At 42.3% G+C, this 10,845-nt stretch overlaps 1 protein-coding gene across 2 annotated transcripts; it reads right to left on the bottom strand.

Moving 5' to 3' along the window:
* Nucleotides 1-213: 213 nt before the first annotated feature.
* On the bottom strand, nt 214-10,128 carry pdcd10a (programmed cell death 10a). Of its 2 annotated transcripts, none has more exons than XM_042339369.1 (8): nt 10,046-10,128; nt 6,441-6,644; nt 5,790-5,843; nt 4,452-4,569; nt 3,976-4,102; nt 3,073-3,151; nt 1,255-1,337; nt 214-684 (listed from the first exon to the last, which is right to left on the bottom strand). In XM_042339369.1, the coding sequence occupies exons 2-8, from the start codon at nt 6,528-6,530 to the stop codon at nt 603-605; spliced, it is 633 nt and encodes a 210-aa protein (XP_042195303.1). In that variant the 5' UTR covers nt 6,531-6,644; nt 10,046-10,128; the 3' UTR covers nt 214-602. The 2 variants fall into 2 exon arrangements, with proteins under 2 accessions (XP_042195303.1, XP_042195304.1); XM_042339370.1 differs by having other exon boundaries at nt 6,441-6,659; nt 10,046-10,125.
* Nucleotides 10,129-10,845: the final 717 nt, after the last annotated feature.

A 10,845-nucleotide genomic window follows, 5' to 3' on the forward strand; every position in this document is an offset into this window, starting at 1 on the left:
CAGCTCACGGTATATACAAAGCCGGTAAACTGAACCATCAATCGGCCCTGAAGACAGGATTGTGTAAAAATCTTGAAGCTGAAAAACACTGCACTGAAAACTGCAGATAGAGGCGTACTATCACCAACAAAGCACTAAGAAGTTTCAGTAAAACATGGGGGAAGCCCTTACCGTTTGTGTCGCAATTAAAAGCAGATACGATAGCTCATAAAATACTTTTCAAGAGACTGTAAACTCTTTATTTTCCACCAACCTTGTTAAATACATAACTTGTCTTTTTTTGCCAGCAAGTTAACATGTCAGAAACAGAACACCAATATTTACATGAAGGAATGTTACATTACGATATGTTAAGGCGCAATTGTTTTGGCTTCGTTTGGATACAATAGTAATAGCAAAAAGTGATGTTTTTATTTAAATGAGAAATCATGATTACACTACAACGTCTTACAAAAATATGGTGCAAGTTGATAATCATTCCCATTCGATATCATCAAGTCCTGAAGTGGATGTGTTAATTTACACAATTGTAACTATTTAAATTTACATATAAAGGTCGACCTTTTAAAATTAAAAATCAAACAGCTTTCCAGATGCAGTTTCTAAGCAACGGTTTTGAAGGTTTGCAGTATCAAGTTGGTTTGGTGGATTAGTCGGTTGGCGCTTATGAACACGTTGATTGCCCTGTTTAAACAGAAAGTAAGTGGTCAGTTTTGTCTTTTAATGTCGTGGAGAGATTCAGTGCAATTTCTAAAAGTGTACAGTACATATCTTTGTTCAACTCTTTGGGCAACATATATAGGTACACAAGTACAGTACTGCTCGATTGCAAGTTTTTTTTTTATTGAGAACCCTTCTTCAAAGAAAAATGTTAAACAGTGGACACCAATGTGAGAAATTAGCGAATAAGGTGTAGTGAAAACATTTGAAGTTAGAGATCACCCACACAAATATCATTTGTTATAGCTTAAAATATTTTGACATTAAAACGAATCTTTCGAATACAATTGCTGTAAACCTTAAAGGTGTGGTCACAGCTCACAATACTTTTACCTCATAGAAATAAAAAGGTATGTTTAGTTCTATTTTATTACTCAATTACCATGCACACTCATACATTTTTAGTTTTTTTAACCAATTTTATTGGTTACAAAAACTAAAAAGTATAAGGTAGCTACAAATATACAAAATATTAGTCTTAATAGCCTTTGGTAAAATAATGTGTACCATAGTTCACAATATCACAATACTTACTTTCCATCTTTGAAGTAGGTTTTTAAGGTATCGCTGAAGCTTTTAGAGTACTTGACAAATTCTTTCTTTTGATGTTCAAGTGCCTAAAAATTGAACAGTCGATTTTAATTCAAGTTTTAAAATGGTTACCAATATTTTAACATCACCTTTATATTAAAACATCCAAATATACACTCGTGGGCTTTGTGAATCCAATGGGTGTTTGTCAATAATCTTACAAAACGTTTGCGCCACTTGATACTTTTAGAGATTCCTCTTTATCATTAATAATTTTTGTATCACACAGTACATAATCCAGGCAAAATTGAATATTCTGTTGATTTGCTGTGAAACCACTTCCTGTTAAACCACCACAGATTTTCCTGACTTCCCTCTTCTAGTTGCATCATGTGAAGCTAAAATACAAATAGCCACTACAGCAAGGAGCATAACAACAGCTGCGACTCCAGAACACTAAACCAGGAAATGCTAGACAGGAAATAACAATAAGATGTTAAAGATGAGAGCAGAGACACTGTAGCAATGCTATGCCATGGAGCGTCAAAATATGGTTTGTTCCCCCATGTAATCAATCTGCGCAGCTTAAAACAAGCGCTTCGAGATGTCTCGAAGATGTGAATTGGACGCTATATTAACCAGTGCCCTGTAATAAAAGGCACCATAATCAAACGCAAGAATTATTATTACTATTATATTATTATAACAGCTGTTCCAGAACCTGCACTGAGGCGTCTGGGAACAAGTTGCTAAACATGTTTTTTTTTGAGGAAAAAAAATCAAAAATATAAAAAGGCAAAGTTACAAAGCTCTCACAACAGCACCATTAGGGCCTGAACAACTATGTTGTGGTGCAGATCCTGGACGGAGCAGGGAACATGAGCAATACATTCCAATCCCAGGAAGTAACACTGACCTGTTCTCCCAGTTTAGATCACACCTTTTAAAATTTGGCGACAACCAAGCTTTGTGGAGGAATCATTAACCTGGAGCGCAATGTCTCCTGGCACGGACAGATATCGGTGACTCAACTCAGTAAGTGGAAGAAAACTGAAACTCTAATATGTGTACTATTACCAATTTATCTCGGGATAAATTACAGTAATTGAATTACTCATTCAGATAAATATAGCTCAGCTGAAATAACACGTAATTTAAATATGACGACAATTTTTTTCTCTAATGATCAACCACTAAGTGGTGCTACACTCAAGGTTTTGGATGTAAAATGGCTCAAATTTGCCAGAGCCCACACTGATCTGCAGCGGTGGCTAAGCATTCCAGGAATGACTTGTGTTTTCTTGTTATCTCATTAAGAACCAACGGATTGAGAGGATTGACATCCAAACCTTAACTTTTTATGTTGTGTGTGAGCGAGTGCGCGAGTGAGCGAGTCAGTATGAGGCCAAACGTTTATATACAAAATATCTGTGTTTGCGAAATGCTGATTTGCGACCTTGTCCTTCACCAGCGATCTACGCTGCCCTTTCTCGGATTTTTTGTAATCATATGTCACAGCCTGAAACAATGTATTCGGCATTTATCGCACGGGTGGATTAAAAACAGGAACATGCAAGCAGCCAGCCACTGACTAGAAAACTTCAGTAATAGGGTGATCTGGAAGCAAAATCCCAACCAAAAGAGACAGGGCACTGGTTAAGATATTTTCAAGGCTTTTGTGATAAGAAAAAGTTACTTTAATTCCTTGCTGCAAATATTCCATCTAAATGTTGAAGTCGTATCGCAAACACTGTAGATTGTACACAGAGTGAGCTGTTCTTGCATATGGATTACGGCGGTTGTGGAATAAGAAGTACTTACTCTGCGGTTCTGGTATTGGTATTTCTTGAAAACGTTGTTCACAGTGTCGAGAAGCTCTTTGATTGCACTGGCAATATCCCTGCAGAAAAAAAAAGGCACAGCAAATGCAAAAGATTGGCGGATCACTTTTCCAGGGGTCATAAACACTTCATAAAAAAATATTTAATAAGAATTTGGTCACTCGATCTACGATCGTTTGTGGGACGCTGCTGTGCACAATTGGCTGCCGTGTTTCGTCCACAAAATGTAAGTCAATTCACTTTACAGTATATTCTGTAAAGTGTTTTGAGACGTCTCAAAGACGTGATTAAGGCGCTGTATCAAATGAAAAGATTATTATATAAACAAATGCACACACCCCTACACCCCAAAAAAAAATCCAGTTTCCCATAGCTCAGCCCATAAGGAAAAGTTTCAGTTGAGTTTATTTACCAATTCATTTATGCTATAGTTTTTTTTTAAAAAAAACAGAAGTTCAAAACAAAATTCTCTCTCCCCTAACAATTTTGAGAAGTGAAAGTACATAAATAAGTGGAAAGGAAACGAATCAAATTGAATCCAATGCCATCAAAACATGAATGTGTGCACCACAATGTATCTTGTGTGGTCACTGGGATACATTATAATATAATAATCCTTGCATTTGAAATAAGGCTTTTATCACGTCTTCAAGACGTCTCAAAGCGCTTCACAGAATATACCGTAAAGTGAATTGACTGTATTTTCTGAGCAAAACGTGGCAGGCAAATGCGCACAGCAGTGTCCCACAAACAGTCGTGGATTGAGTGACCAAATTATTATTTTTTTATAATTTGAAGGATTATTACATGGTGGTGCACACATTCATGTTTTGATGGCTGGTGGGTGGCCACCTGAACAAACCATAACAGACACAGTACATACTTGATTGTCTGAAGAAAACGGACCCGGTCATTGATCTCATCAGGAATCTTACTGAGAATCAGCTTGAGTGCTCGTGCCTTTTCATTTAATTCTTGGAATTCTGGCTCCGGTCTGTCAATCATGTACTCTGAAAATGCCAACACAGCAGGAAAATGTGAGGGAAGCCACGCTTCATTCAAGACCAAGCCATGTTATTCCTGTTTCAATCAAGTTTCTTTAGTCGTAAACATACTCATGTGGCCTTTGAGAGAAAAAAATAGATAGTGCTACATTTTAAACAAAGTAGGTACCGCATGGTTTAGACAGTACTTGCAGTTGAAGTAGGCTGAATGATGAAGTTAACAAACATTATGAAACGAACTGGCTCCCACAAAATGCATCCACGGTACCAAACCACAAATTGCTCCTTTGAAGATCAGAAAAAAATTGGAGGGAAAATTGGAGGCTGGGAATTTTTTTTTAAAAAAATCACATACCTTCTACATCATCACTGGCCATGCGCAAAAGTGACTCCGTGAAATTAACTTCTACGCTCTTTTTCTCCAGAATTTTTGTGATGATTTCTTGAGTGAGACCTGGATTTTCTTTTTCAGCCTAAATCGAAAGAACATTTATTTTAGCAATCCAAAAGTACAGGCACACTATCCTACCTGGTTAATTTTAGATTGATTTTTGGATAAACTATACACGGCTATGTAAAACCTTTTTTTTACAGTCAACCATTATGGGCACTATATGATAATTTCAAGCAATTTCAATATGAATTTCATTAAAATTAGTTCATAAAATATGCATTATAAGTGGTTTATACAAGCTTTTGTTTTGTGCAGAAGAAGAAAGCGTTTTTCGTGCATTTTACCTCAAACAGCAACAAAGTGCATCTTTCAACATTGCTTTTATGTTAATAAGTGGTCATTTGAATCCACCAACATAGTTAAATGAATGCTGGTATCATTCCATCAAACAAAGGTTTAACAAAATTTTACAAAATATATAGCCAAGATTTTTCAAGTCCACAGAAGAAACATGCCTTTCAAAGAAATAAGAGCAAGGAGCAAGTATCCTACAAGGGTGAAATAGAATTAAAAAAAAAATAAGTATTCTGTAATATGAACTGACCTTACCTGGACACACTAACAGGATATAAATCTATATATACACATCCACACAGTAAAGCTTAAGTTTCACATATGCCTTTGGCTTTAACCTACAATGCACCTGAATCATTTTTTAAATAAATTGAACAAACTTTCCTGACTTGACCTTGGAAATGAGCGGTTATTTCCCTTGGCACGACAAGTATAAATAATGTAGGATATAATGTTCAGATAGGTATGTACTTGCACAATTTTTCCTCAGGAGACAATGTGGATTGAGGGGAGCCCATTGTATATAAACTATGGAAAGATCTTGGGGGGTGGGGGCAAAATTATTTTTTTCTCATTCGGTTCATTTCTACATTGAACGCGTTTAACATAATCCTGGGGATGCAAAATTGCGCTTGCTTACAGTCCAGAAAAATAGATCCCGGGGCTTAGGAGTTAAAAGAAACCTGGTTAAAATATTAGCAAAACATAGTTTGGAATTAAGATTTTTTTTAAAAAAAACTAATGAGGGAAAGAGTGTAAAATTTTTATTTTTTTTAAGAATGAAACTTTTTTTTACAAGGTCAAACCTGGAAGATCAAGAAGCCCCTGAGTCTAGCACAGCGCAGAGTAGGCTTTAAACCTGGAACCCTATACAGACTGGAAACAGCACCGCATACCGTATACACTGGACCATCAGAAAGCTGCCACAACAGCATTTCCACTCACCTTAATAAAAGCAGCTCGGAGTGTTTGGGCAGCGGATAGATTAACTCTTTCCAACTGCAACAAAGCACACAATTGAACATTTTAGACACGGTGCAACAATTTCTGCACAGAAAGTATTTCTACCAACCATTGCAAACTACATATAGCTATTAATAACCAGAAGCCTGTGTGATTATTCCCAGACCTAATTTGCTGTAATGAAGGTAATTAGTGCACTACAATGTAGATCAATAAACTATCAGCACTAACTACTGACATACTGCCCCAACCGCATGGCTCAGCTACTTGCTAGAAAATTTCACTGAGTTCCTCATCAGAAGAACGTTTGTGAGTCAATTTAACTGTAAAGAAAATAAGAAAAAAACATTAAATATTAAGGTTGGAGGATTGATGGGGAGCTGCATTTCAAATTTATGAATTCAGAATTGAAAATAATAATAATCCTCGCATTTGATATAGCGCTTTTCGCGTCTCCGAGACGTCTCAAAGCGCTTCACGGAATATACTGTGAAGTGAAATGACTGTATATTCGGGGCAAGTATATTTGTGGGCGAAAATGGTGTCTTCCGTTCTTTTTTCTGTCCTCCGCAGATCAAGATCACACAAGATAGATTGGAGCTTAACAAAGGAGCCACTGAAATGATTACCCACCTCATGGAACACTGGGTACATCACTGCATAGAGTGGCATAGAAACCATAGAGGTCGTCTCTGCTTCATTCCTCATCTCTTCCATTGTCATCCTTGGTTTATCGCTCCCTATTCCTGGAAAAGCGCTACAACTGCTGAGTCAGCATTCACTCCGAAGCCAATGCTCTGCCTCCCTCCGTGTGTGTAAAAAAAACAAGTCACCGCCCTGCAACAAAACAATCTGAAGTGAACAACTGAACAATTTAAAATGGATTCTATGTCAACGGCTTATAAACACAAATACTTTGGGCATTCCTCCTTGGCCTGAGGGCACTGGTGAAAGCCAGGGATTTATTCCATGAGCGTTGGTCGCTCCAGGACTACTCCGCGTGAAGGGCGCTATGTAAATGCAAGTCGTCGTTGTTGTTGGGTCACCCTCCTGTATCCTACCCAAGTATTTATTCTTTACGTTTGAGCTTTGACAGTTATTGTTCTATAAAAATACCAACATAAAATAAAAATATAATGCCGAACCATTAGAATAAATGGGACTCTGATTATATCATGTTATCTGTTTGTTTATATGACACAGTCTCTCAATAATACAATGCTCCCTCATCGCTGCATTGGGATATTCGCCTCGAATACTCCCAACATTGAGGTTCACAACTTTCTAACCTGGACGGTGCTACTAACTGAACCAAACTGACAATATATCTGAATCCCTAAAGAGTCACGGTCTGAGGCAACAAACCTTATTAATTTGGCTAAACATACATATTTCACCAAGTTTTAATTAAAAGTTAAACATGGGTGAAAACAAATGCAAGAGGAATTCAGACGACAGAATAAAGCTCAAGTCCTCTTAATCAGCATTTTCACTGTGATCACTACCATATGCTAATTATAATCGCAGTTAAACATTTCTGCACGTCCGTTTACATTTCTGTAGTATTACACACATGTCACAAATGTAATCCAGATTTGACACCGTTGACATCTTGGAATTTGATGAGAACTAATGCAGATTATTGTAGGAAGCTTTATTCGCTCTCTCTCTCTAGGGTCATCGAGCCACCATCGTCAAGTCCTTCAACTACATTTATTAAAGTTAAGGTCATCGAGACAGCCCCAAATTTATTAGATGATTTGTTGTCAGGTCAAATACTACAAAATCAGTAAATGCTGTTGCACTGCAGTCGTCAATTTTCATTTTAATTCCTAGTAAATATCGGTAAATTGAAGCTGACTCCATTAATGGAATATACTGGTGGGGCCACAATATCACGAGTTGTAAGATAACGTTAACTTTAACTCGTTTAAATTATTGAAATTGAGCATTTTCAGAACCAAAGTGGTTAGTTAGTTAGTTGTCAAGTACAGGATAGGAATATAATCTGGTCATGCACGTGATATATTCTAATTAGACTACCGAGTACAATCCAATTGCTCATTCCACTCAGATTTGTACAGTAAATCCATAAGTGATTACAAGCCACTCACGCTAGTTTCACTGGCGGTTTCTGTCACAGCAGACACATAAAAGAAAGCACACACTGTACAGTTAATATAATAGTCGTGGAACATTAACAAATGCAGCACAGACACCACAAAATTCAGTGACATTGAAAACAAATAGTCTGTCACAAACTAAAAAAAACAGAAGATTCAAAACATATACTTTTACCACCTCGCACTAGGGAAACTGTTAGGTTTGAACTTCCTTTTGAATTTATACATTTTAAAAAACACAATTTAGGAGAACGTTGCAAACACTCTTTGGCCGGGCACGTGTGGTGACCTGGGCTTCGCGTGACGTGCAATACCTGCTTGCTTTAGATGAATAATAATAATACTTGCATTGATATAGCGCCTTATCACGTCATTGAGATGTCTCAAAGCGCTTCACAGGATATACTGTAAAGTGAATTGACTGCGTATTTTTGGCAAAACAATCTTAAAAGTGTAACAAGCAGAGCATGGGAAGCAGATGGGAGGAGAGATGCAACGGGCCAAAAGACATTCTTTACGCACCAAATGAAGCATACAACATAAACGCAAGATTACTGCACAGTGTTGGCCGTTAGTTGAGAAGCCACACATGAGGTATGTCGGGCAGTTTCGCAACATCAGCCAAAGAATCAGCTGTTTTATTACGTGTCTCTCTCTCTCTCTCTCGCTCTCATCTCCTCTCCTCCACACCCTTTTTTTTTTTGACGGCTTTAAAAGACAGAAACCAAACAAAGCCTGTTTGGTCAAGCGCTCAAAGTTTACCAGGAAATCAACGAGGGCCGGGGCGAAACGTTAGGGCAAGTTTCCTTACTCCACACGCCTCTGTTTACTTAGCAGCATGCAGGAACCCGGCTGTTAGTCAACGGGCGGGGGGGGGGTAATAAAACCCTTTAAAAAAATAATTTGGTCACTCGATGCACAACTGGGTTTCGCCCCCAAAACACACAAGTCACTCCACTTTGCAGTACATTCTGCCAAGCGCTTTGGGACGTCTCGAGGACGCGATGAGGCGCTGTATTATTTACACGGACTGGGACGGGCAGGTGCATTTTCTGCCCTTCCCCACCGCCCCCCCCCACCCCACCGCCCCCCCCCCCCCGGCCTGTCAGGTGCTGGCTTTCCACGCCGGCAGTTTAATCCCCGCGGGGGGGGGGGGGGGGGAGGTCTGGCAACTCCCAGAGGCTGTGATCCCAGAGAGAGAGAGACAGTGCTCTCCTTCCCACCCCCCATCCAGGGAAGGGTGTCCCGTCACCCCTCTCTCTCTCTCTCTCTCTCTCTCTCCCCCTTTCTCTCTCTCTCTCTCTCCGGCCCGAAGCCACGTACAGATGGACAAAAGCTCGACTTCCCACGAGCCGACTTAACAACAACAACAACAACAACAAACAATAACAACAATAACAATCCTTGCATTTGTTGCAGCGCCTTATCACTTCGGCCGCTCGGCCCACGGCTGCTCGCGGGGCACGTCGCTGGGGCGCAGACTGTCTGCCGCGTTTCGCACCGCCGAACGCACAGTCACTACGCTTGACGAGGGTGCACCCCGCGGAAGCCCCCCCACCCCGGGGCGGGAGGCGTCTCGACGACGCGATCGGGCGCCGCGTCGGACCCAGGGCTCATCATCATCATCATCATCACCGCCATCATCACCGCCACCACCACGTCTTCGCGACGTCTCGAAGCGCTTCACGGGATACACCGCGAAGTGTAGTGACTGTGCTCCGGGGAGGGGAGAGAAGTGGGGAGGGGGGGGGGGGGGGGAAGCAGGTGCAGGAGGAGGCGCTGCTCTGGGGTTTATCACCAGGACCCGGGGGGGGGGTGGGGGGGGGGGGGGGGGAGAGGAAAAACAAGCGCCAAAACCAAAACATTCCCTCCCCCACTCTCCCTCCTTCTCTCTCTCTCTCTCTCTCTCCTTCTCTCCCTCCCTGAGGCCTAACAGCCCGTCAGAGGCCTTCAGCCCGGGGTGGGGGGGTGGGGGCGGCCTCAGGCCCCGCACTAACAGAGTAGGCCTCAGACTGCCGCCCTGGCCATGGGGGGGGGGGGGGGGGAAGGGGAGAGGGGGTGTGGGGTGGAGGGGGTGTGGGGGGGGGGGGGGGGTGTTGGGGAAGGGTTACCCACCTCGGTCTCTCTCCTCAGATCCTCCACAGGGACCGACACAGGAAATCTCCACAGGAGGAGGAGGCGTCGGCGGTGAAGTGAAGTGAAAAGGGGGCGGCGCCAGCGCGGCCGTCAATCACCGCCCCGCCCCGCCCCGCCCGCCGCTGCCGCCCGTCCCGCCCGCCCCGCGTGTAAGAAAACACCCGTTCGTAGCCCAAAGCCCCGCCCACTCGCCCAAAAAGTAGCCCCGACCGCACCCAAAAAAAAAGAGTGGTTCAAGGCTTCGAGCGCAAATTTATTTCAAGAAAGACAAAGGGAGGGAAAGGGAGAAAGAGAGAGGGAGAGAGAAAAACATTTTTTTTTTGCAGGTTTAAGTATTTTTTTCAAATTAAAAATAATTCGACAAAAAACACGTCCCCCCCTCACACATACACACACACACACACCCACACACAGACCCCAAACCGGGCTCCACTCGCCTCCTGTCTGTGACTGTGTGTGTCGTGTGTGTGTGCGTCAGAGAGAGAGAGAGCCCTCGCCGCGGTGGCCGTCGGGAGTCGTAGTCCTCCCGCCCTCTGTGACAGGCGAGTGCCCGGATGTCAAACAGAACTCCAACTCCCGTCATGCAACGCGGGACTGAGAGCGCGGAGGGGGGAGGGGGGGGGCGGGGCGGGGCGAGGCTACGTCAACCCCAGACCGCCAGCCAGCAGCCCGCCAATCAGAAGGCAGCAGGCCGGCCCGGAGCGTTCCAATGGGGCGGGGCCCCCGAGTGGGCGGGGCAGCTGCTCTGTCTGCCAATCAATCAGCTGCTGCTGCGGCTG

The sequence above is a fragment of the Callorhinchus milii genome, unplaced genomic scaffold, assembly GCF_018977255.1.
Source record: "Callorhinchus milii isolate IMCB2004 unplaced genomic scaffold, IMCB_Cmil_1.0 Scaffold11, whole genome shotgun sequence".
NCBI classification, from domain to species: Eukaryota; Metazoa; Chordata; class Chondrichthyes; order Chimaeriformes; family Callorhinchidae; genus Callorhinchus; species Callorhinchus milii.